Raw genomic sequence first — 27,831 nt, 5'->3', positions numbered from 1 at the left:
GCTACGTGATCGTCACCCAATGAAATCGCATATTTTAGTTTTTCGCTCCAGTTCTGAGCAAACAGGGCGGACATAAAAACACTAATTTTAGAACTTTATTCCAAGCCATATGTCTACGCATTATGAAAAATGAACTATCACGTGAGTTTTTCTGTCCACACGTGACGTCGTCGAGTTTTATCTTTTTTTCGCTCCGGACTTACAACGGTTTCCGTTCCTAGTTTATTATACTTTCTTCAATGTTAGTAAAAGTGATTAATTAAAGCACGTGGCGGACAGAGAAATTCACGTGATTGATTTTTTTTTCATAGTGCGTAGACATATATTGTCCTTCCCTTCGCTCCGGACAAAAATAAATAAATTATACCGAATAATTAAAGTATTTTAACATGCTCAAAATAGTATACTTTGCAAGATCAAAGTGAGATTCAATCAAAAGTCCAGCTTTCTGAATTGCAAGGTTATAGTTTGTTCCACCGCGAGCTTGATTATATTTAATAATCCTTTATCTAGATTTTTGATAACCTGTAGAAAGATAATTTACCACCATTTGATTCATTTCTTTAAAATAAATCAAATGATATAAAATTGTAAAATTTTTAAATTTAATGTTTTTCAATCATCATTTTGTTAATATCAATTATGAAAACCATCATTTGATTTGTTATAATAAGATGAATCAAATAATTATAAATTTAAAAAATTTATAATTTCAAAATACATAAATCTTATATTATTAGTTAAATTACATTTTAAAATCTGATCTTATATTATTAGTTATTTAAAAGAACTTACTATAAAATTAATATTGCTTTTTTTTTAACTTATAAAAAATCTATCGGTATTCTAACTTTAAAAATTTAATACTTTTTTAGAAAACAATCATTTGGAAAGGATTTTTTATTTTGGCTCTTTAATCGTTCATATATTCTTGCTGTAAGTTTATAAGTTTTAAAAATGTTAGTGTTTTAATATTAATGGATATTCATTATTTTTAACCGAATTTTTTTACTTTTTGGTATAATTTAAAATGTAATCTATTAATAAATTCATTTAACCATTTTTAAATTTAACAAAGATTCCATGAATTTTAACACGAGTTCTGGCGTTGGCATTGGGATTAAGTCCAGTTGCTTCACGTAATTGCCTACCAAAGTAACGGATCTTTATCTGGCAGGTGCGTATCCGGGCATTGTTGGTTGTTGAATTTTTTTTAGGCGTATACTAGCCACTTCACTTTGCCTGTTTACTATTGCTTCTTTCGAGAGATACTTTTTAATTTTTGTGGACTAATAATTTCTTATAATCATAAAGTGAACGGAATCACGGAAGTTGGTAAGAAATTGAGCAGTGCAATAATCTTTGATACTTGCGAATAAAGATGAATCTTGTTTGATTAATTGGAGACGATCATGTGGCTAATTAGTAATGAAGTACCGGAAATATCATAAAAAAATGAAAAGAGACACGCTGTTCATGTTTGCGTCAATACTATTCGTGAAAACCATTCTATGACATTTCTTTTTAGACTTATAATATATTAGTGTTATATATTCATGTCAATTTTAAAAAAATAAAAAATTCTGTTCATAGATAATCAAATATAAAAATCTTTTCCTTTATTTACAGTATATATATATCAGAAATATTTGAGTTAAATATATATGTACTGATGTACTACAGATAATCAAATGAGACAAAAAAGAAATTCATATCCTACTACTAATCAGCTATTTTTACAACATATTTACCAACATTTTTACCATTCAACATATCAACAAAAGCTTTTGGTATATTTTCAACTCCATCAATCACAGTCTCTTTATAAATAATTTTGCCATTTTTAATCCATTCAATAATATCTTTTTCAAATTCTTTTTCAATATCTTTACCAATATAATCCGTTACCATAAATCCTTGGATATTTATGCTATTAGCGACAATATTGTTTAGATTTTTAATTCCATATCTTTCGTCAGGATTTGTTATATTGTACTGTGATATCATACCACAAACCACAACACGTGCAAGTCGATTACAATGCTCCAAAGCCACTTCAAGAGCTTTTCCACTATTAAAAAAAAAGAGTTTTAAAAAATTTTCATAATGAGGTTATATTTATATGGATACATACCCAACGTTATCATAATAAATATCAATACCGTTTGGACAATGCTCGGATAACGCCTAAAGATATAATGTACAAGTTGAATATAAAAATAAAAAAAAATTCCATTTAAAAGTTAATTTGCTTAGTACCTTATCAAGATCAACCTTTTTATAATTAAAAGCAGCATCAAATTTTAATTCATTCAAAAGAAAATCAACTTTCTCATCAGATCCGGTAGACCCAACAACTCTCATTCCTTTAATTTTAGCTATTTGACCAACGAGTTGTCCAGTAAGACCAGCAGCAGTCTAAAATAATTAGTAATTTTATTTTAAGCACCTTTTTAAAAAGAATGTAAGTAAATATAATTAAGAGAGTTTGTTATGCATACCGAAACATAAATTGTTTCTCCCTCTTTTGGTTTTCCAATATCTATAAGAGATGCATAAGAAGTCAATCCACCAAATCTAAGAAAACTAACGTGGTAACTTAATGGTGTATCCTTTAACAATTCTTTATTTACAAATGAAAAAGCATAAGCAATATCAGATTTGATATAAGAATATTCTTCCCAACCTAAGATAGAATAAAAAATAATAATAATTTAAATTCAATTTTTTGCAATAAAATATTTTTTTTACATATGTTTTTACATATTATTTACCAATAGCTCCAAAAACGAGATCTCCAACTTTAAATTTAGGATTATTTGTTTTTACAACTTCAGAAACTCCCAACCCTTTTATAACCTGACCAATTGGTATCTTTTTATCATATTTCAAACTGGATGATGTTGGTTCTTGTAAAGTAATACGAACATAAGGGTCTATAGACAAATATAAATTTTTAAGAACAAAATCATTTTCTTCCAAATTCAAATTTTCAATATCAATTGTACGATGAGCCAATTCAAAATCTTTATCAACTTCAGGCGTTCCTTTTGGATTTGCCTTAAGAATTACTCCTTTATTAGATTTGACTGTCATATTTTTTTTTTTTTTAGTTTTTAGAAAAAAAAATTAATTTGTATGAATCAAAATTTGCACATTTATAGTAAAAAATTCATTTGACTTGGAAATAAAATTTTTATTTTTAAATGGACTTCCTATATTACCCAAAGTGTAAAAAGTAAATTTGCCATTACAATAATGAGCCTATTACATCAATTAGTCGATTTTCATTTTTCAATCAAACCAAACGAAGGAAAATATATCTTAAAAAAGAAATCAATATAGCCGACAAAATACGAGAGAATATTCCTTTTTTGTTAATATAATGATCGCCTTATTGTATGAATAATCATGCTTATGCATAATAATCTTTATTATGTGGTCGATTTCCGGATGTCACGTGACCAGATGCAAATCAACGGAGGATAATCTATCTTAAAATAGAAATCATTATAGCGACAAAATAAGTCCTTTTTTTTTTTGTTAACTTAATCATAGTTTATTGTATGAATAATCATACTTACGCATAAAAATCCCATTATGTGAATAATGTGGTGAGTTGCACAATATTTCCGGATGTCCCGTGACCAGATGCAAATGGTAAATCACAAACGGTAAATGATTAAAATTACTACCATATTGGAATAAATATATTTATGAATTATGATAATATATTATATATTTGTATACGGCAATGCCGAAGCTTTATAATATTTCAATATAATATATTCGTGCTTTTATTATCTGTGTAATAGAGGCGTACCGCAGAAAAATGTCACGCTCACGTGATTTGTGATGTTAAAATGCCAGTTCGAAAATAACGACAAATAAAAAGGTAAAACAAAATAGTAAGACTTTGATATTTTTATTTAAGTTAATGATGATTAATAAATTTTTTTTTATTAAATCTTTTTTATTAATACAATATAACTTTATAATGTAAATTATTACATATTATGTCCATTGCTATTATAATCTTTCCAAGTATAAGTCACTTATTATAACTTTCAATATCTTTTATCATTTTTGAAAGCTATAATTTTATTCGACTTTTTTTTAATTATTTCAATATTCCCTGCATCCTTTTGCTTCTTTTGCTCCTTAAGGATTTTTGATGTACTGTAGGATCAATTATTTGAATAAATTCATCAAAGAAGATTCTTTTGTTGATTACATGCATTATTGTTGTATTTTGTGCCAAATATTCCATTGTTATTAGGTCCTCATTTTCATTTGGAATGATCAAACAAGTGTATAATTAAGCTAAATTAAATCCCTATAAAAAATTTATTCCGTGTTTTTTTTTATTCCATGTTATTTCCGGGAATGTATCATATTCACGGAATTTATTAGCCTCAAAACATAGAAATTATTTGCTTGGATTTTTAGTTAAATATATCATGTTCATGGAGTTGTACAGAAATTACAGTTAAAATTTTTTTACGGGGAATGGAAAAAATTCGTATCCATATTACCATTAAAATGAATTAGATCACTCTGCTTTTCCGTTCCCGTCTACAAAGAATTTGTTGAAACTTTTATTCTTGTAAAGGAACAATCTTTTGATAAAGTATATGTAACTAAATTATGTGACCTACCAAAGTAAATACTATATTTATCGCAAATGGACACATGACTGGCCTTGTTAAAAGTCGTAGAATGATCAGACCCAATCAATTACTTGGATTCAAAATTCGTGATCCTGAAATACCAAGTGTCAAACGGTATAAGACTATAAGTATTAAGTCGGAAGATTTGACAAAAATTAGCTTAGATCATCTTCCTAGGATACATGGGGATGACGATAAACAGGTGTGGTTGAGCGGCAGACGATCAAAGTTAATACATTTCGTCGTACATTTTCGTCATACATTTTGTTACCCAAAAACCATAATTTGGTCAATCTTATATCTGTTATATCAATTTTATTATTATTGAAGCTTTATTACTTGTTTTATAATCCATTTTAAAATTCTCATGAAATTTTTAAAAATAAATGAAAGGATGAATTAGTATTGCAAACGAATATTCACGGCCATATGGGTTGATAGAAAACAGTGCGTAGACATATATTGTCCTTCGCTTCTCTCCGAACAGTTAGTTATTGATACGAATTTCATGATTGAACGTTTAACTTGTAATATACGGTGAACATTTATAAAAAATTAGAATAAATGATTATCAAATATTTGATTTATTGGTTTTATTTAAATAAAATTTATTATATAACCATGATTTTAACGTTGCACACGCGGACGATGATTTTTTATTTTTGATTTTTGACAACATTGATGGATGATTGATTTTTCAAATTATTATATATACAGTATTATTTAACAAGGGAATACCGTCCCAATTATTAAGGGAACCATGAAAGTGCCAACAGCAATCCTGATTATTATTGATCGGTCCGCGTGTTTTAGTATCTTCAAAGTTCTAAATAAAGGTAAAACGTTGTATAGTTATCAGGTATAGCCAAACTGATCAATTTGATTTTGATGTTCTAAATCTAAAGTATCGATGGCAGTAACTACAGCCCATGTACTGTACCTGCAACAAATTTGTTATAAACCCATATTGTATGGCCTGTATATACAAGATATTGCATCTAATTAATACGTAATAATACTGAGAGTCTGAGAGAATTACTGCTATAACTATTCAAAAATTTACCTTCAGTGAGCGATATATAAGCTATTTGACTAAAGATGATTGAAATTATTAAAGCGAGAAGAGGATGAGACTTCATGGTAAATATAAATGATACAGTGTATACCAAGATTTGGTCACGATATGGTTTTAGTTGCATTTAAAAAGAAATTATAAAGTGCGTGCATTTAAAAAGTGTTAGCTTAGATAGAATTGACTGTATAATTATTTGAATAAATTCTGGACACTTTTTTCAATCAAACATAAGGTTTTATACTCCTTTAGTATTTCTCTTTGAGGAGGTCATCAGGATTTACAAAAAATATTTATAGAAATAACAAATCTTAAGTGTACAACGTGACAAATTTATTCGAGAGATTTTATCTTCTCGCTAATTTTAAGAAAATTTCAGAAATCAAAATATCTCACAATTTCATTTAATAAATGCTTGTAATTACCTTTGAAATTGATGCTAAATTTCGAGTTGTTTTTGCCAAATTTTCAACCAACTCCTCTATCTTTTCTAAGCGTTCGTTCAAAATTTCATGTCAGGATCATCATCGCTTTTATTTGAAACGTCAGTTATATTAGAAAGCTTTTTATTAAATTTTTTGTTAGCAGTGGCATTTTTGGTTCTAAAATATTTTTATTATTTTTATTAATTTGCTTAGGCATTTTGCTCAAATATCAATTAGTATATAATTCGATAATACATATATTACTATACAATATACAGTATACAGTATGTATTAAAATTTAAAAGTGTTATTATAACTAAATGATTTTTTTTGATTTTATTAGATTTTTATTAATGAATTTTTGTAATTACCGCCGCCGGTGACCATCACCGCTATCACATGATTGATATAACACGTGATATTTACAATGTGATTGCGATCGTTTACTTGCAAATTTTAAAAAGTTTTTAAGCTCCCTATGCAACTAATCCTAACCTAACCCTAAGTTTGACCTTCAACGCAATAATATTCCTATGCAACTAATGCTAACCTAACCCTAAGTTCTACCTTCAACGCAAATGATATTTTCAACACAATTAAATCCAAGTCACTTTTAATACAATCGATAAAAAGAATTCAATTGGTAATCAATTTATTACATAATAAAAAAAAGCATTACAATATTAAAATTACAGAAGTAATTACAATATAAGAAGAATCATATATAGGTACGATGCCAATTGTACTGAAACACCAAGGAATCATAATATCATTAATAAAACTGGTGATTTTTACAGAATCTGTATTCTTTATTCTATTGACATTGCATACCCAAGGACAATTTATCTTTTCTGATTGTCAATTTCTTTGTTGCATAAAATCAATAACCTTCTTTGATTTACGAATTCTTTCATGATGACATTCAAAAGACCTTCTTACAATGATTGATTTATCGGTTTTATCTTTTTCTATTCGTCCTTTTATGATTACAAATCCATTTGATTTTGCATACTGATCAAGAAAACGTTCTGCAAGCTCATAATTGTAAAAATCATTCCAATTTCTGATTTCTGTTTCCTCTTCTTGGTACTCAAAGCCATCATTAGTTGAAAATCTAGTTAAAATATCAAAAAAATCAATGTTAGTAAAACAAAACTGTATATTAACACTTACCATCATCATTTTCAAATTCATCCGATTTATTAGCAATATAACTGTAGCTATTATTATCATCAAATATTATTGTAGGATCATTCAAATTAATTTCATCATTATAATTATCAATATTCATTTTGGAAAAAAAGAAAGTATATATATAATAAAAATAAAAAGGAAGAAATATTTGTATATGAAAAAAAAAATACTTTCACAAAACTATTTTGATTTGATTTGGAATCAGTAAATAAAATAATATCGTAATAATCACGTGAAACAAACTTTTGCGGTGATGATCACCTGCGGCGGTACTAAGATTTTATCATTTATTTATTTCAAATTTATATGTACAATTATAAATGAAAGTTGAATTTATAATTTTGAAATAGGAATTTAAAATTGCATAAAAATCTATAATCACTATTCATAACTAATTTATTATCTATCAATATCTTTATCTGCAATATAAAATAGTTTATCAATCTCAATTGGGAAAGGGATAGGAGTAATAGTCTAAGTTGATTCAAAAAGGCTAACATAAATTAATAAATAAATTTTTATGATAATACTTAGGTGTAAAGTTGCTATTATAATTGGTATCCATGTACATTTCACTAAACCCATTTTTCTGAAGAAATTTCGCCAGAAATGTTTTACCAAAGTGCCATTTTGTCAAAAAACAATTTCCCGAATGAATATTCTCCCTAAATGGCTATTTTGCTGAAAGACATTTTGCCAGAGCCATTTCAGTGAAGGAACATATTGCCAAGATATGGAACTTTTTAAATTTCCTATTTTTTTGAAGATAAATGAATTATTTATATGTTATATTGACTCATTTTTTTTATTAATTTTATTTGATCTTAAATTTAAGATAATGAAATCATCATACTCCTAATTTTCTGGAATAAACGAAAAAAGAGAATTTGTTCTTTGAAAATTTAATTATTTTCTTTGTATTAAATTGATTTAATTAAGGAAATATGTCAATTACTAACATTTTAGGTAAAATGTCCCACCAAAATAGATGAGGAGCCAGCGAAATGCCCATTTGCCCATTTGATGGGATGTCTCTTCTGCAGAACTTCCAAAACTTTCTTTTAGTGAATGACTTTGGAAAAATGAGTTTCTGCAAAACAGACTTAGATGAAATGTACGATAATCATTATAATTTATAAGAAATAATGAAATAAAAATATTGTATAAACAAACATTATTCAATAATTATTATATTTAATAACGTTCATTTTATTGCAAAAATTGTAAATTACATAATTTAAATATTTTCTATATAATAACTGATAAATAGTTCAATAAATAAAAAGATTATTGATTTTCAATTATACATTCAAAACACTCAGACTTTTCTTGAACTAAGAAGTTTTCAGACTTTCCCTGAATTACGATTTCAGATTTATTTTGAGCAGTAAATTTGCGACTTGTATAATATGCTTGTGGATGAGATTGCATAATAGGAGAATTTGCATGTTCTTGTACTGAAGTTTTGTCTGCTTTTGCAAATTCCAACATATCATCTTTTAATCGATTAACAACATTAGGTACCATAAATTTATAATCTCCATCCCTGTTTATACTATAATATTCACTAATACAACTAATCCATTCAGATATAATATTTTCAAGCATTCTTATGGTTGGTCTATTGGAGGGATTTGAATCCCAACATTTTTTCATTAAATCTATATAACATTTTGGAGTATTTTTTATAATTTCAGGACGTTTCTCTTCACAGATACTCAAAATAAGGTGATGATCATGTGCTTCATAATTAAATGGAGGAATACCTGATGTAAATTCCCACATTATCATTGAAAAACTATAAATATCACTTGCTGGGGTATAGGGTTTGTTTCTTAATATTTCAGGTGCCATATAAGGTAAAACTCCATAAATTTCGTTAACCTTATTATCAGAATCACTTATAGGTTTACATAGTCCTAAATCAATAATAAATAATTCATTGTGATTATCTGACATTAAAATATTACCATCATGAAAATCACCATGAGTTAAATTTGATTCATGAATTACTTTGAGTCCTAATACAATTGTTTTCAATAATTGTAACTTGTCTTGCCACTTAAATTTAATTATATCAGACAAACATTTTCTCAAACTTCCTTTTTTTGCATAACTCATTACTATTATATAATTTAAATTATTTGGATCTTGAGTAATTCCAAAGAATTGAATAAATTTTGAAAATGATTTTTTTTGACAATTATAATGATATTTCCACTATATAGATGATAAAAAAATTATTAATTTTTTTGCAAAAGAAAATAAAATTTGCTATTAAAATAAATACTATACCTCATCAAGAAATTTACTATTTAAATTTGATGAATTATTAAGTGTTTTGAGAATAACCTCATACTCTGTTTGTCTATACCATTGTTGTTTGTCAAAGTCCCAACTATAAATAGGTCCATCTAACCAGATAGCAGTATGAATTTCACCAAATCCTCCTTTATCATAATAATCTATACTTGACAATTTATTATAAGGTATCCATTCTAAAATTTCATAACTATTTTTAGCATTTAGTTGTGCTTCTTGAATAAAATTATTAATAAATTCATTTTTACTAGTCCACTTTGAAAAATCTTGTTGAAATCGTCTAGTATTACATTGTTGGCACCACTGATAATCGGTATATGGTTGCTTACATTCATTACATGATTCAACTTCATTTTTAAGATTTACTTTATTATTTTCTGCTACTTTTTGATACCAATAAAAAGCTTTTTCTAAATTCTTCTCTGTTCCTTCTCCATTTTTATAACATATGGCTAAATTATTCATTGCATTTTTATCACCATTTTCTGCTGCTTTTTGGTACCAATGAAAGGCTTTCTCTAAATTCTTTTCTGTTCCTTCTCCATTTTTATAACATATGGCTAAACTATTCATTGCATTTTCACCGTCATTTTCTGCTGCTTTTTGATACCAATGAAAGGCTTTTTCTAAATTTTTTTCTATTCCTTCTCCATATTTATAGTGTGTAGCTAAATTATTCATTGCACCAGTATGACCATTTTCCGCTGTTTTTTGATACCAACAAAAGGCTTTTTCTAAATTCTTTTTTGTTCCTTCTCCATTTTCATAACATATGGCTAAATTAAACATTGCTACTTCATTACCATTTTCTACTGCTTTTTGATACCAATGAAAGGCTTTTTCTAAATTCTTTTCTGTTCCTTCTCCATTTTCATAACTTATGGCTAAACTATACATTGCATTAATATGGTCATTTTCTGCTGCTTTTTGATACCAACAAAAGGCTTTTTCTAAATTCTTTTCTGTTACTTCTCCATTTTCATAACTTATGGCTAAACTAAACATTGCATTAATATGGTCATTTTCTGCTGCTTTTTGATACCAACGAAAGGCTTTTTCTAAATTCTTTTCAGTTCCTTCTCCATTTTCATAACTTATAGCTAAACTATTCATTGCATTTTCATCACCATTTTCTGCTGCTTTTTGATACCAACCAAAGGCTTTTTCTAAATTCTTTTCTGTTCCTTCTCCATTTTCATAACATATGGCTAAATTAATCATTGCTACTTTATTACCATTTTCTACTGCTTTTTGGTACCAACAAAAGGCTTTTTCTAAATTCTTTTCTGTTCCTTCTCCATTTTCATAACATATGGCTAAACTATTCATTGCATTAATATGGCCATTTTCTGCTGCTTTTTGGTACCAACCAAAGGCTTTTTCTAATTTTTTTTCTGTTCCTTCTCCATTTTCATAACATATGGCTAAACTATTCATTGCATTAATATGGCCATTTTCTGCTGCTTTTTGATACCAATCAAAGGCTTTTTCTAAATTCTTTTCTGTTCCTTCTCCATTTTCATAACATATGGCTAAACTATTCATTGCATTAATATGGCCATTTTCTGCTGCTTTTTGATACCAACCAAAGGCTTTTTCTAAATTCTTTTCTGTTCCTTCTCCATTTTCATAACATATGGCTAAACTATTCATTGCATTAATATGACCATTTTCTGCTGCTTTTTGATACCAATGAAAGGCTTTTTCTAAATTCTTTTCTGTTCCTTTTCCATTTACATAGCATATGGCTAAATTAAACATTGCTACTTCATTACCATTTACTACTGCTTTTTGATACCAATAAAAGGCTTTTTCTAAATTCTTTTCTGTTCCTTCCCCATTTTTATAACATATGGCTAAATGAAACATTGCCACTTCATTACTATTTTCTGCTGCTTTTTGATACCAATGAAAGGCTTTTTCTAAATTCTTTTCTGTTCCTTCCCCATTTTCGTAACTTATGGCTAAATAAAATATTGCTTTTTCGTCACCATTTTCTGCTGCTTTTTGATACCAATAAAAGGCTTTTTTTAAATTCTTTTTTGTTCCTTTTCCATTTTCATAACATATGGCTAAACTACTCATTGCATTAATATGACCATTTTCTGCAGCTTTTTGATACACTTTTTTTAAATTCTTTTTTGTTCCTTTTCCATTTTTATAACATTTGGCTAAATTAATCATTGCATCAGAATTACCATTTTCTGCTGCTTTTTGATACCAATGAAAGGCTTTTTTTAAATTCTTTTTTGTTCCTTCTCCATTTTCATAAAATATGGCCAAATTATTCATTGCTTCTTTAACATCATTTTCTGCTGCTTTTTGATACCAATAAAAGGCTTTTTCTAAATTCTTTACTGTTCCTCTTCCATTTTCATAGCATAATGCTAAATAATACATTGCATTTTCACCGCAATTTTCTGCTGCTTTTTGATACCAATGAAAGGATATTTCTAAATTCTTTTCTGTTCCTCTTCCATTTTCATAACATGTTGCTAAATAAAACATTGCTTCTTTAACACCATTTTCTGCTGCTTTTTGATACCAATAAAAGGCTTTTTCTAAATTCTTTTCTGTTCCTTTTCCATTTACATAACATATGGCTAAACTATTCATTGCATAAGAATCACTATTTTCTGCTGCTTTTTGATACCAATAAAAGGCTTTTTCTAAATTCTTTTCTGTTCCTTCTCCATTTTCATAACATATAGCTAAACTATACATTGCACCAATATGATCATTTTCTGCTGCTTTTTGATACCAATGAAAGGATTTTGCTAAATTCTTTTTTGTTCCTTTTCCATTTACATAACATATGGCTAAACTATTCATTGCATTAATATGGCCATTTTCTGCTGCTTTTTGATACCAATGAAAGGCTTTTTCTAAATTCTTTTCTGTTCCTTCTCCATTTTCGTAACTTATGGCTAAATAAAATATTGCTTTTCTGTCTCCATTTTCTACTGCTTTTTGATACCAATGAAAGGCTTTTTCTAAATTCTTTTCTGTTCCTTTTCCATTTTTATAACATATGGCTAAACTATTCATTGCATTAATATGACAATTTCCTACTGCTTTTTGATACCAATGAAAGGCTTTTTCTAAATTCTTTTCTGTTCCTTTTCCATTTTCATAACTTATGGCTAAATTATACATTGCATTAATATTGCCATTTTCTGTTGCTTTTTGATACCAACAAAAGGCTTTTTCTAAATTCTTTTCTGTTCCTTCTCCATTTTCATAGCATATAGCTAAACTATACATTGCACCAATATGGTCATTTTCTGCTGCTTTTTGATACCAATGAAAGGCTTTTTCTAAATTCTTTTTTGTTCCATTTCCATTTTCATAACATATGGCTAAACTATTCATTGCATTAATATGACCATTCTCTGCTGCTTTTTGATACCAATGAAAGGCTTTTTCTAAATTCTTTTCTGTTCCTTCTCCATTTTCATAACATATGGCTAAATTATTCATTGCATCAGAATCACCATTTTCTGCTACTTTTTGATAAAAGGCTTTTTCTAAATTCTTTTTTGTTCCTTCTCCATTTTTATAACATATGGCAAAATAATTCATTGCACTACTCTGACCATTTTCTGCTGCTTTTTGATACCAATGAAAGGCTTTTTTTAAATTCTTTTTTGTTCCTTCTCCATTTTTATAACATATGGCTAAACTATTCATTGCATCTTTATCACCATTTTTTGCTGCTTTTTGATACCAATAAAAGGCTGTTTCTAAATTCTTTTTTGTTCCTTTTCCATTTTCATAACATATGGCTAAACTATACATTGCTACTTTATCACCACTTCCTACTGCTTTTTGATACCAATGAAAGGCTTCTTCTAAATTCTTTACTGTTCCTTCTCCATTTTCATAACATATGGCCAAATTATTCATTGCTTCTTTAACATCATTTTCTGCTGCTTTTTGATACCAATATAAGGCTTTTTTTAAATTCTTTACTGTTCCTCTTCCATTTTCATAGTATAATGCTAAATAAAACATTGCTTCTTTATTACCATTTTCTGCTGCTTTTTGATACCAATGAAAGGATTTTTCTAAATTCTTTTCTGTTCCTTCACCATTTTTATAACATGTTGCTAAATAAAACATTGCAATAATATGACCATTTTCTGCTGCTTTTTGATACCAATAAAAGGCTTTTTCTAAATTCTTTTCTGTTCCTTCTCCATTTTCGTAACTTGTGGTTAAATTAAACATTGCTTCTTTAACACCATTTTCTGCTGCTTTTTGATACCAATAAAAGGCTTTTTCTAAATTCTTTTTTGTTCCTTTTCCATTATTATAACATATGGCTAAACTATTCATTGCATTAATATGACCATTCTCTGCTGCTTTTTGATGCCAATGAAAGGCTTCTTCTAAATTCTTTACTGTTCCTTTTCCATCATAATAACTATTGGTTGGATTACCAAGGTTAGTTCCCATTTGGTTATTTTAGAAATTTTTTTATTGAAAATAATTTTTTTGAAAAAAAATTTTAATTTTTTTTTTTATTCAATATGCCATGAATTGGTTACTAAAAGGGAATATTTAACGAAGTTACTACAAAAATGAATTTTTTTGGGTCATATTTTTTCCGATGCACTGATCTGCATCATACCTATTTGAAACAGATTGGCGAATTTCACTGTGTATAGTAGACATGCAAAATTTCAAACAATTTATGTATTTTATTAATTAAAAGCTCTAATTAAGTAAAATCTAAATAAAAAAAAAATTTTAATTTAAAAATAAACAAGCTTAATTTTTGAAAATTTTAAGATTATTAGAAACATTTTTATAAGCATTTTATTAAATGAAATTGCAAATAAATTGGTATGAATTGAAAATTTTCATAAATAAAAAACTAATAACTATTATTTATATAGGTGTACAAAAATCTTTGTACTAATAAATATATTAAATTGTAATAATAATAATTTTCTTATGTTCTTAGAAATTTGACGATACATAGTATAATAAATGATTATTATAAATTAAGAATCCTGTTATACTCACAAATATACTTACAAATACACAAATACTAAATAAAAAAAAGAATTTTTTTTTTAAATAATAAAGTTAAATATATAAATTATCGCCGTTTTCAATTTGGCTGAAACTGCGGCTTGTCGATCAATTATAATTAAAAGACGGAAAACTCGTAATTTTGTGAAACTGTACTAATAAAGCATCACGTTTCAGTCGTTTCACATATGAACACACAAAAAAGGGGTGCATTTTGATTGATGCATTATGCTAAGCCACTCCTATATTACTTTTATAATGTTTTTTTTTTTTTCGTAATGTTTCAATGGGAGATTACTAGCGATTCAACTCTAAGTATAATGGAAGTATAACAGCAGTCCCTTACCGAAAACTGCAACTTCATACTAAGTATTATATTATTATTTTTTATTTAACTGAAGTATTTAACTGAAAATACTTATAAACATTTAAAAATACATGGTCTCTGGCTGTATATAAAAAAAGTTTTGTTATTATTAATAACTATAGATAAATGCGTTGGTATTTGTGTTTGAGCAATTTTTGGATTATAATTAGAAAAAGATTTATTTCTTCTTTCAAAATTAAAGAATCATTTGAATTACAGAACACTAAGATTTTGACTTTTTTTTTTAAAAAAAATCGCCATAATTACAGTACTATATAAACTTTGTAACATTTCAATTATCTGTGAATAATTTTTTATTTAAAATAGTAATTATTATTTTTAAATGGTTGGTGAAATTTTTTAATTATTGTAAAGTTGTAAAAGGCATAATAATAAAATTTTCTTTTGAACTTTTGAAAGTTTGAAGTTTGAACGCGAAAAATAATTATTTTACTTAGTAAATTATTATGTGTTTAAATTTCATTGGCTGATCATTGTTGATCAACATGTGATTAAGTGTTTTCGTATTTTATTATTTTTATTTATAATTTGATCAGTTTCAACTAAATCGAAAACAGTGATAAATCTATTTTTGATAAAAATAGATGTCAAAAGTTACAATAAATGAATCCTAAATTTAGATTTGCCCATGTGCTATTACGTAATTCTAATTTTTGTATAATGATTAAAATTGAAAAAAAAATTCAAAAAATTCTAATGGCAAATAATGTTTTATTATCCATTACGTAAACCACCATAGTGCAGATCAATGAAATATAGCCCGAAAAATAAAAATCAACGAAAATTTTTAATTTTAGTTAAAACATGGAGAAAAACGGCGATAAAAATTCGCCATAACAAATACTGTAAATGTATGAAATGTGATTTATTTTGAACTTGTTCATTTCTAATAAAATCATGACATTCGAATTATAATAAATATTTTTTAACCATATTGAGCCAACAAGCAGTAAATTCCAAATTGTGGGTAAGAGGAGTTATTGAAAAGGTTGTTGAACCCGTATTATTAGGATGAATAAGCGCATATCCTCCGTCCATCGTTGCAACCGTCTCAAGCGGGTGGCCTGTAAGATATATGTTTACAGTTTCTACAATCTGTTGTATTACTCCATTTTCATCGCTTAAAAAAGGAAATATTTGAATGTTAAAATTAATTTTTATCTTAGTTTCTATAATTAAAATTTAGAAATTTATTAGGATAAATTACATTTTAAATTTCTGTAAGGAATAACCAGTAGTATTTGTTATAGGAGCAATTTAGATAAATCCCGATAAACATTTAGCGTGATGGAATCTTGACCTGGTCTTCCATTCTTTAGAAGCGATATTAACATACGATGATCCCAGCTTAATTTTACTATAAAGGAATTAAGTAAGTATTATTGTTTTATATATATTTAAAGGAAATTTATTTATTACCTGTGGATTACTCCATCTAAGTCGATAACCATTCTCCAATCATTATAAGTAAGAGGATTGTTTATATTATCAGCTTCCACGTAAGTTACTAACAAAAAAATTTTTTTTTACGGAATAAAATCTGAGAGGATTTGTTTTTATATATTTTGGAAGAATACAAAAATTAAAAGATTGTATATTTAATGTATCTGAAGGAAGATCAAATCCTTTAACAGTTCCATCGGGATAAATTGTACGAATAGATAAATATTCCTCAAATCACCGTAATTTGGAGGGATCTTTACGAACTATTCGACCGACAATAATGTTATTATTATAACAATCTAAACTGAACATTCTGGATATTTGTGCGGTTAAAGGTTGGTTTTCTTCAAAAATGATTGATGATTTTACTCAATAAAATTATCGATAGAGATATAAAAAGTGATATATGATTTAATTTCATTTTGAATTTTTTTTTAGAGTTGTAATAAATTGGGCATGAAATAATTAAACTTTTTTTTTTAAAAAAAAAGTAAAAAGAAATTTGTTTTTTAAGGTATCTTATGATTTTTTTTAAAAAAACTTTAATGAAATTATTATTCTCATTTGTTATAATTTTTTTAAATTAAAAATAATATGAACGTTGCTATTAAGCAGTAATAATAATGGTTACATTTTATTATGCATAGGACTTACTTTTTTTATACAATCAAAAACTTCAGATAATCTTTGAAGTTTCCAGTTACGTCACGACAATTTTGGAATCTTTGAATGAGTGAATTATTAAATTCTTTGACGATCAAGTTTGACTTTTTCGGAATCTTTGAATAAACTTCCTATTGCGTGTTCCAAATATTTCTATAAAGGGTAAAATTAAAACAAACGTATGAATAAAGGTTTTTTATAATATTAATTGGAGTTTTTATAATCCGTACTCCGACTATCTTTGAAATTTTTCATGAAAACAAATTTAGTAAATTCAATTAAATTTACTTAATTTACATAAAACAAAAAGATTTTATATTTGTTTACATGTTCTTATGATAAAATATTTTATTTGTTTCAAAGAAATTTTTTTTAGTTATTAATGTAATTTTTTGTAATGTAATTTTTTTTTCATTAAAAAAAAATATTTATACGAACTCTTCTCTCTTTATGATATAATGAATCAAATAATTTATCCGAAATTATTGACAATAAATATCCTTGCCGCAGTTACTGTATATTAAGGTTATTGCTTGTTTTTAACTGTAATATTTTATTTATTACTATAAATAAATAAATATATATAGATACGACCGATACATGTAAGTTTTATGTTACACAGCTTACGTTATATTTGTTTCACTATTACAGTTTTTAACTCTGATAATCTTGGAATAATTGATACGGGAAGAAGCCATAAAAAAAGTATTAACCAATTTATCAAACCAACAATTAGAAGTTACAAAAAAAAAAATTCTTTACATGTTTATTCATTAATCATTTCCCTGAATATTTTCTAAAGACTTCACCCATATCATCCATCTGAACATTTATTCATTACTCTTTTAAAAAAAATTAATGCACTTAAAACATTCCGAGCTTATAAATTTCCTTACAGAGAAAAGTATACATTCTTTAGCCTTGTTACATTTTTTTTTGTTTTTTTGTTTTTTTGTTTTTTTTTGGCTTTTGATGATAATAGTCCCGTACTCCAATTTTCTCTAACCTTATTTGAATTATTTATTATTTTTTCTTTCAATGATGTGTCTGCTACACAATGTATCACAGTATGTCGATCGTAGTTACATTATCATCTTGTGCAACATTGAATCTAACCACTTTTGAATTTTTAAACGATGTTGTGTCTACACAATGCATGTTGATCGTATCATCTTGTATCTAACCACTTGTATATCGCAGTAGTAAGTACAATTTACTGCATCAAATGATTGCTTTTCCGCTTGCATATCTATCTATGTAAAAGTAAAATCGTTTTTTTTTTAAATATTATTGGTTTTTCATTATTTGTTAACTATTTATGGAATTTTTCAATGAAATTCTTTTTATTGTTCGTTAGACTTAATTATTTAGTTATGGAATTTTTCAATGAAATTCTTTTATTGTTGTAATTATTTTAATCTAAATGAATACAATTATGTTAATATACAATAATATGATAAAAAAAAAAACTTGTATCAAAAACAAATAATTGGTAAATTTTAAATGAAGTGATGAATTGGGATAGGGACGTAGGATCTAATATACATTTTTTTTTTTTGGTATTCCGATTTGATGGAAAAAAACTAGATTATTTTTCATTGTTAAATAAAGCATATTTTGTACAGTACGCGCGTGTCTACCTTTAATCAAAGAAAAATCGAATGTGCGTGCGGCGTGCCGTCATAAAAATACGATGATTAATAATTATTTTTAATTTCTTTTAAATCTCTTTTAAATCATTTATTACTAAAAATATGACGAATGATGCGATTATAAAATCGACCTTAAAGTCTACTGTAAATACTTGGCCGAATTTATCATAGTGCGGGCTGAATTTAATAATCAAATCACGTGATATCAGATATAGCTTAAAAGTACTTTTAAGTTTTTTTTCAAATCGTATGAAGAATTATTTTCTTTGTGAAATAACAATAACAATTTGCATGAAGAATAAAGTAAATAATTTAATAAATACAGTTTTTATGCAAGAAATGTTATTTTTTATATATATTTATTAGTAGTTATTCAAATAATAATTAATTGATCGAGTAAAAAAATTTAATCAAAATATAAAAGACAATACATAAGAGACTTAGATCAAGTTTAAACACCAACTTATTCTTTTACATAAATTTGGTTTTTTGCTAGGTTTGTATTTCATGTTGTGCCCGGTGTTGTCAGTGTTGTCACTTCATATATCTAATTCCACTGGACCGTTTGTTCCACTTTAAGTCCAGTTATCAAAATTAATTAACTAGCCCATCCAGTCAAAGAAAGGTACTAAAATCTCATTTTCCAGTAAAACTTGATTTAGCTGAAAAATAAAAATAAAATTAAATAATAGGAAATTAAAGATCGAGATAACTTTTTTTTTTGTATAAAGTACCAAATGTTCTAAAGTTTTGGAGTCACGTTATTTTCTATTTCGCCAATAATTAATTAAATCATGCCAATCCATCAAATTTCCGCACAATTATTGTACGAATTTGATATTTAAAAATCTTAGTCAAAGAATATTAAAATAATATGTATAGACAACTAAAAAGGTTTAGAGAATAAAATAGTATACGACATGATGATGTATTTATTTTATAGTTCAAATTTTATTTTTCTTTGATCAAATAAAGTCACGTCACTACATTTAATATATAGTAATAAAAATAAAAAAATTATAAAGAAATTTACTGAAATAATATAATAAAATACTGAAATCAAAAGAATTTGTATAAGAAAATGGAATAATATATAATTAAAAAGAAATATTAAAATATACTAATTTTAAAATTGAAATAATTTATTCATCACGTGTGCGATATCATCGCTACCTTTTGTCACCCTCTCTATTTTGGCTGGCATTACATAATTTTTCCCAGAGGCGATGCGATAAATAAATTTACTCCTTAAAATTTATTCATCATCGTCTTGGTTGAGATCTATTTTAAAAAAAAATGATAATAATAATTAAATTAAATTAATAATTTCATATATTTAAAACCAGATTGCTTACCTAATTCATTTGATTCACAACCCAAACATTCAGAAACTATTAATAAAATGAAAATAAAATTATTATAATAATCACAATAAATCTTTAACAATGCAAATATATACTTACTCGGATTTGCTGATGACGATGAAATAGTTTCTATTAAAAAAAATAAAAAAAATCAATAAATTATATTTTCATATTAATTTTTTAAACGTATAAATACCGGTTGAATTAACTGGTTCTGGAAGATTTTCAAAATTTAAAAGTCTGCTAGTATAAATTGCTTGTGGATGTGTTTGAAGATTTTTAGATTTATTTTCATTTGTTCTGTTTTTTGATTTACTCTCTTTAATTTTTTCACGTTCTTTTATTTGATACCTAATTTCACTATTTTCATCATCCATTCCTGCTCCATATTTAAGAATTGTTTGGCGTAATTCTTTAGCAGTTGGCCTATTTTCTGCTTTAGCATCCCAACATTTAATAATCAAATCTACAATTAATTTTGGTATATCTTCAGAAATTTTTGGTCTAAATCCTTTACATATTTTAACAACCAAAAAATGATCATGAGGAATATCATTATAAGGAATTTCTTCTGACATAATTTCATTCATTATTATTCCAAAGGAGTAAATATCTGCTGCTTTTGTATATTGATATCCACGTAAAACTTCGGGTGCTATATAAGGTATTACTCCATAAATTCCTTTTCGTTCATTATCATTTACTGGTTGACACATTCCCAAATCACTAATTGATAGTATATCATTATCATTATCATGTAATATATTGCCCGGATGAAAATCTTTATGAATATATCCAGCATCATGAATACCTAAAAGCCCATCTATAATATAAAATAAATATGCTATTTTAATTACAAGTTTTGAACCTTCCACTAAAGCATTTTTCAAATGTCCTCCCTCAAAATATTGTAAAACCATCATATAATCCTTAGTATTTGGGTCTTGAGTTATTCCATAACACTTAACAGTATTAGTAGCATGAAAATGACCTGAAATATAATATTTAATCTAAAATCACAAATTTTGTTAATAAATTATGTATTAAAATACAAATAATAATATAAAGCAAGATTTATTTTAATTACCTCATTTAAAAAATCATTACTTATATTATTAGATGAATTATTTAAACTTTTCAATGCAACTTTTCTTGAACTTCGGAACCATTCTTGTCTTTCAATACCCCAACATACAATATTTCCTTCGGGCCAGTAAGCCGAATAAATTTTACTAAATCCACTTCTATTAAGATAGGTAACATTTTCAAATTTTTCAAAAGGTATCCATTCAAGAAATTTTGAGAAATGAAAAGCATTAAGTTGTGATTGTTGTATTAATTCATCAATATTTTTATTTCCACTAGTCCAATTTTTAAAATTTTCCTTAAATCTTTTAGCATTACAAGGTTGACACCAACGCCATCCTGTACCTGGTTCATTACATTCTCCACATACTCCGTATGCTTTTTTTCTTTTTTCTAAATCCATAATATTTAATTTTACTCTTTTACGAATGGAAGTAGTTTCATCTGATTCAGTAGTTGAATCAGTTGAAAAAATTGTAGCGTGGAACTATCAAAATAAATGGTTAAAAATTTTAATAAATATTTATATTGTTTATTATATTATAATATTTTTACCTGATATTCATTATCATCATCTTTCCATAAATTTTCAGAATCAGTTTTAGAATTATTTCTTATTGTAATCTCAGTTGTATTTAAATTTTGGTTTGAAATATCCATCTTATTAATATTTTCTAAGTAAAAATATAACACTTATAATTTATCAAATATACTCAATAATTGTAAATTTTTAATAATATTAATAATGAAAAAAAAATATTTTTTAAAAAAAAGAAAAAATCGAATTAAAAAAAAAATTGAGCGACGGTTAAATCTCATTTGTAAATCTTCCCTTAACTTAGAATTTTGTGTCAATGTTATGATCTCATGACTAAAGGTTCCTTTCAGAAAAAAAAAATTTTTTCTCTGGTCTATATCACATGTAAATGGTAAAATTTTCATAGAACTTTTATCCTGATAAAATTAACTCTTTTACTTTTTGACAAAAAAAAATATTTAATACTGATACCGTTTTATTTCTTGTGTTTGGTAAAAACAAAATTATGCCGATCATCTTTCGATCATTTTTTATTTAAGTTAATATTTTTTGTCGAATTTTTTTTTTGACATTTGGATAAATTGACAATTTATTGGACACATTTTATAAGTGTATAAAGTTTTTATATGAAAAACCTGTTGTTATATCCTTAAAAAAAAAGTTGATATTTAAACTTTAAAAGGTTCACAATAAAATCATACTGAAGAAAGCTGCTCTTTAAAAGAAAAGTAATTTTATGAGATCAAATAATGATGATAGGATGTTATTATTGTATATTGTATAATTATGAGTTATGAAATTGTCTAATAATTAGTACATTTTCTATTAAACGTTACTGTGTTAGATATTGTATGACATAAATTATTAGATTGAACAAAACTTTGGGAAACTATAAAGACTATGTAATGTATTAGTTGGTATAAGTTAAAAACTTATTATTTTATATAATTTTATTCAATTTTTTTTTTTTAATATACTGTAATAATTTAACATCATATTTTAATTTTTATATAGAAATTTATTATTATTAAATTAAATGATACTAAATTTTGATTCTTTATTTGCGGATTATGTTTAATTTTTATAAAATTTCTAAAAATTTACAAATTCTTATTAACGCGTCCGATTCTATTATGATCATTTTTGCGTCATTAATTTTGAAAGCCACTAAATTTAAAAATACTCAATATAACACCATAAGATGCTGGTAAAAAGTATGCCAAAAGCATCAAAGAATATTTACGGACAAAATATTCCAAAGAGTTTTCAAACCGTTCTGCACTTCTGCCACCCAGCAATACCAATTTTTAATTACACAAAACTATGTTTAAAAATTAAAATTAATTTTTGTATACAATACGCATTTGATATGTAGAAAATTTTTTAAAATTTTTTATTGTTAAATTTATCATTACGAAAAAGAGTCTACTGTTTGTATATCTTGTTTTTAAACAACGTCAACGCAACAATTAAATCACGTGACTAAGCCGTCGTTTTGCACGTTATACGACGCATTATGAAAGTGAGAAAATTTATCACAATGAATTTTTCTAACTATCACCGGGAGTGATGCTCACCGGTGACTGAAATTATGACGATCGACCAGCATTAAAAAATATAGCGCCGGTAAAAATTGATAATTCTGGCCAACGGTGATGATCACCCCCGGTGATTTGAAGTAAAAAAACTAACTTTAATATTAGTATCATCCGTCTCAAATAAATCTGGGACAAGTTTGTTATCTGTTATCTATCTAGTTAAACACGGTTTTCAATACTAAAATAGTGTGTTAAACGCGTTTTGAGTTAAACGCGTTTTTCAATACTAAAAATAGTAAACTATTTTTATCACAGGTGCGTACTGCTCCGTATGTATCATTTTGTGAAACATTTAAGAATATAAATAAACATCACGTCTATCTTTTTTTTTTTGCTCTATTTGACCAAAAGTTCAAAATAAATGTTAAACTGGTAAGCTTTATACTTTGTATTGTGGACATGCATTATATACATAAAACCAAAAATTTTTAAAAGGAAATACTATGACTTTATTTTTCTTAAGAGTAGCTTTTTTCTTATGAGCAGGTCTGTATTATTGATAAAAATTTTATTTAAATTAAATTTCAGATTTTAAAAATATGGCAGAAGTATTTACTTTAAGTGAAGATGATGTAAATCAAATTAACAAGGCATTATCGCTAATCTGGAGAAGAACTAAATATAACAGATAATATTGCAAATATTTCTTATGGTAAACGTTCTGACAGAATAATAGTTAACCTTGAAGATTCCAATTATATTATAACTGATCAGGTTCATATAATTAATATTTTAAATATATATATTGTAATTTTTTAATAAAAGTATTAAATGGTAATTATTTTAATAATTTAACTTCTAGGATTTTGAAGAAAATTGTAATATTCAGTTGAGCATGCAAAGAAAATAGATCAATAATTGCAAGTAAGGGTACATATATAATGAACCTTGTTTATTAACGTTAATTTAAGCAGCTTATCTTTATAATTTAATTTTATATTAGAAAAATTTGCTAATTGCCGAAAAAGCTTATGAAAAATTAAAAATAAATAATAAGCAACTTAATGATGAGTTAAATTCATTGCAAATTTATAATCTTAATCTTGAGGTAAATGTAAATGCATATTAGATTTAGTTTTTACTTTTTTAAGATTAATTCAATTCAATGAAATTCTTAATTGCAAATAGAAAAAGATCAATAAGTTCAAAAGAAAATCTGACCAATTCAATACACCAAAAAGCTCTTCAACAATAGTTTCTACATCAAATGGGATATACAATAGAAAGCAATCCAGATTCCAGATGATGTTTGGGAGTCATTAAATAAACGTTGTTATGAAAAATTTGATTTTGAAGATCTTATTAAAGAATCAACTGAAATAGAAGAATTACAATGGGCAGAAAAAACATTACCTTCTTATACAATCTGGGATAAGTTTAGTTAATATCATTCACTTGTTAAACTTTGGATTAATAAAGTTAATAACTCTTACAAAAAAAAGGAAGAAGGTAAGAATTTCAAGTAGCAATAATATTTATTTATATAACTTATATTAATTTATTTGTTTTATTAAAAAATATTGATACTATAAATTTACCATAATTAATCAATCTATATTCTTATATTAAAAAGGTTAAGATATGGTAGTTGAAAATTTTGAGAAAAAAATTATTGCTAACAAAGGTAAATGGCAAATATTAAAATATTGATAATTATAAATTTATCTTAATTTTATAATTTGATCAAATTTTTTAAATTAAATAACAGAATTACAAGAAAGTGAGAAAAGAAAAAAATATTCTAATTTTGGAAAAAATCTAAATAGTTTGGTAGTAAAAACCATTTAATAGAAATCAAAGACTACTAAATTCACACAAATTTTAACCAGACTTTAAAAGTTATTACCTCAGAACCAATTCAAATTACAGATGAAGATTCTGCCAAGGAAAGAATTACACAGTGAGTTGATCAAAAAAATCATTCAAAACAATTTGAGCTTGCTACTAAAGCTTATAAGCTTTATCATCAAATGTCACTTGTTTATATTTATAATGACTTACATATCATTTCAGTGGAAAATATCCAAATGATGAGAGAGAACAAAGTATATTTGAATGAAACTTTATGTGCATCAAATTAGGTATTCATACTAGATCTGAATAGCAACAAAAGAAAAGTGCTTTTAGAATACATAAATTAATTAATATTGGGATTACATTTGATCAACTTGTTAATACTGGTCTTAATATTTCAAATTTTGAAGTTACAGATTATTATTATGATGTTTTTTTCAACAGATTTATAATCGGGAATGATTAAAAATTTATTTCAAAAATCTAATATGCAAGAAGATGATATGGATCTAGATATGAAAGATAGTGAAAGTAATGAAAGTGATATTGCAAATTAAAGTAATTAGTCATTTTATTTATTTTTTTGCATGTACTTTTCTCTTTTTGTTTTATTCTATCTTGTTATTAAATAAAATTAATAAAATTTGGTGGAATAATACTATAAATTTGTCAAAGATATATAATTTTTTTAAATAATGTTTTATCACCTGACTGACTAACAAATTTATATACATGTTATATTATTGGCATTGTTACACATTATTTTTTGGCTTCATTGAGATGGAAAATAATAACTTTGACTTAGATTCTGACTTAAGTGGTAAATATTTATAAAATACATGAATATATGTTAGGTTTGGATCAAATATTGGGAAGAATTTTATCAGACTTATAGCAACTTAAAGTGATGAAATCATTCCATTTCATTGTTTCTCTATTTTTAAAAAAAGATATATGATGTTCATATATTATTATATATTAATTACATTTGACTTTTTAACAATAAATAAATTCAACCTGTATTTATTCTGTATATAAGAAAATGAAGGAATAATCAAATCTGTTGCTGAAACTAAGTCATCTGAAATTTTACCAGATGAATCTGAAACTGGACATACTTTTAATCTATCTGATATTAATATTTCAAAACCTGATAGCATTGAAACAAGAAATAAAGTAAGATTTATTTCGCAGGAAATGTTTGGTAATATTCAATTAATTTTAATTCAATTTTAAATTTAAAAATAAAAATTTACTGTGATTATATTATAGAACAAGGTGTAAAAGGTAATATTATACCATATAAAAGATGGAAAACACAAACTCCATATAAAGTTATAAGATGGCTATTAGATGTTGAATTTCAGGATTATTCTAACCTTAAAGAAGAAGAAAGGATTAAAGTTTTGGATTCACTTTATAACATTAGATTTGAACGAAATGAATAGGATATTAGTGAACTAATTAGTGCAATAGGAATAATAATATCAATCAATAATAAATAAAATACTCAACTAAGTTTAATTCATGTGATCAAATCTGTTGCTATATTATAATTTAAGACAATTCATTTGAATTAATTAATTTTTCATTAAAAAAAACATGGAGAAAAATAATAATCTTGATGATTAATTAAATATTCATAAAATTAATTAATACATTTCTTACATTACAGATTGTTTATAAGAACAAAATTTTTTACATTTATAAAGTCTTATTTTTATGTAATATTTAGAGCTTTTTGTATATATATATATGTATATATGTGTCCATTAAATAATATTAATACATTTTACATTTTAATATTATAAATATTAAATAATGAAATATAAGTTAATTTTAAATTACCACTATACAATACAAAAAAATATGAATTATGAGAACAAAAAAAATGTCTCAAATTTACAAGAATAACAATTTCCTCAAAATTTACAAGGACAACAATGTCATCAAGACTACAAGGACAATAATGTCCTCAAATTACAAGGATAACAATATCATCAAAACTATGAGGACAAAAATGAAAAATGTCCTCAAAATTATGAGGACAGTAATATCATCAAAATTATGAGAACAAAAATGTCCTTAAATTATGAGGACCAAAATTACAAGTACGAAAATGTCCTTAATTCCTCAAATTTACAAGAATAATAATATCATTAAAATTGTAAGGGCAAAAATATCCTCAAATTATGAGGGCCGCAATACCATCAAAATTACAAGAACAAAAATGTCCTCAATTCCTTAAATTTACAAGAACAACAATATCAAAATTGCAAGGACAAAAATATCCTCAAATTATAAAGACAGCAATATCATTAAAATTACAAGGACAAAAATGTCCTCAAATTATAAGGACAGCAATATCATCAAAATTACAAGGACAAAAATGTTCTCAAATTTACAAGGACAAAGACAATAATGTCCTCGAAATTATGAGGACAGCAATATCATCAAAATTACAAGTACAAAAATATCCTTAATTCCTCAAATTTACAAGAATAATAATATCATCAAAATTGTGAAGACAAAAATATCCTCAAATTATAAGGACAGTAATATCATTAAAATTATAAGGACAA

General features: G+C 25.7%; 8 protein-coding genes across 8 annotated transcripts; 4 read left to right on the top strand and 4 right to left on the bottom strand.

Moving 5' to 3' along the window:
• Positions 1-1,722: 1,722 nt before the first annotated feature.
• On the bottom strand, positions 1,723-3,096 carry OCT59_016975 (uncharacterized protein; the record flags this gene model as incomplete). Its single annotated transcript, XM_025319393.2, has 5 exons — positions 1,723-2,071; positions 2,135-2,187; positions 2,260-2,418; positions 2,502-2,686; positions 2,775-3,096. The coding sequence occupies 5 exons, from the start codon at positions 3,094-3,096 to the stop codon at positions 1,723-1,725; spliced, it is 1,068 nt and encodes a 355-aa protein (XP_025173933.1).
• Positions 3,097-7,153: 4,057 nt separating this feature from the next.
• OCT59_016974 (uncharacterized protein) lies at positions 7,154-7,458 on the bottom strand (the record flags this gene model as incomplete). The annotated part of the gene is made up of 2 exons (XM_066146050.1): positions 7,154-7,281; positions 7,341-7,458. 2 exons carry the CDS (start codon positions 7,456-7,458, stop codon positions 7,154-7,156), a joined length of 246 nt encoding a protein of 81 aa, XP_066003777.1.
• An 8,562-nt stretch (positions 7,459-16,020) lies between these two features.
• On the bottom strand, positions 16,021-16,562 carry OCT59_016973 (uncharacterized protein; the record flags this gene model as incomplete). The annotated part of the gene is made up of 3 exons (XM_066146049.1): positions 16,021-16,231; positions 16,412-16,468; positions 16,531-16,562. The coding sequence occupies 3 exons, from the start codon at positions 16,560-16,562 to the stop codon at positions 16,021-16,023; spliced, it is 300 nt and encodes a 99-aa protein (XP_066003776.1).
• A 3,562-nt stretch (positions 16,563-20,124) lies between these two features.
• On the bottom strand, positions 20,125-21,979 carry OCT59_016972 (uncharacterized protein; the record flags this gene model as incomplete). Its single annotated transcript, XM_066146048.1, has 7 exons — positions 20,125-20,150; positions 20,225-20,260; positions 20,333-20,362; positions 20,430-21,243; positions 21,321-21,436; positions 21,665-21,806; positions 21,875-21,979. The coding sequence occupies 7 exons, from the start codon at positions 21,977-21,979 to the stop codon at positions 20,125-20,127; spliced, it is 1,269 nt and encodes a 422-aa protein (XP_066003775.1).
• Positions 21,980-23,994: 2,015 nt separating this feature from the next.
• OCT59_016971 (uncharacterized protein) lies at positions 23,995-24,840 on the top strand (the record flags this gene model as incomplete). Its single annotated transcript, XM_025326887.1, has 3 exons — positions 23,995-24,027; positions 24,399-24,503; positions 24,679-24,840. 3 exons carry the CDS (start codon positions 23,995-23,997, stop codon positions 24,838-24,840), a joined length of 300 nt encoding a protein of 99 aa, XP_025173939.1.
• A 196-nt stretch (positions 24,841-25,036) lies between these two features.
• OCT59_016970 (uncharacterized protein) lies at positions 25,037-25,529 on the top strand (the record flags this gene model as incomplete). Its single annotated transcript, XM_066146047.1, has 4 exons — positions 25,037-25,079; positions 25,164-25,225; positions 25,285-25,355; positions 25,469-25,529. 4 exons carry the CDS (start codon positions 25,037-25,039, stop codon positions 25,512-25,514), a joined length of 222 nt encoding a protein of 73 aa, XP_066003774.1. The 3' UTR covers positions 25,515-25,529.
• Positions 25,530-26,029: 500 nt separating this feature from the next.
• Positions 26,030-26,697, top strand: OCT59_016969 (uncharacterized protein; the record flags this gene model as incomplete). The annotated part of the gene is made up of 3 exons (XM_066146046.1): positions 26,030-26,069; positions 26,289-26,453; positions 26,522-26,697. The coding sequence occupies 3 exons, from the start codon at positions 26,030-26,032 to the stop codon at positions 26,695-26,697; spliced, it is 381 nt and encodes a 126-aa protein (XP_066003773.1).
• Positions 26,698-27,441: 744 nt separating this feature from the next.
• On the top strand, positions 27,442-27,732 carry OCT59_016968 (uncharacterized protein; the record flags this gene model as incomplete). The annotated part of the gene is made up of 1 exon (XM_025326888.2): positions 27,442-27,732. The coding sequence occupies one exon, from the start codon at positions 27,442-27,444 to the stop codon at positions 27,730-27,732; it is 291 nt and encodes a 96-aa protein (XP_025173940.2).
• Between the last annotated feature and the right edge of the window lie 99 nt (positions 27,733-27,831).

Source organism: Rhizophagus irregularis, chromosome 25 (assembly GCF_026210795.1).
Source record: "Rhizophagus irregularis chromosome 25, complete sequence".
Lineage (NCBI taxonomy): Eukaryota > Fungi > Glomeromycota > Glomeromycetes > Glomerales > Glomeraceae > Rhizophagus > Rhizophagus irregularis.
This window is presented reverse-complemented; position numbering and strand designations above follow the sequence as displayed.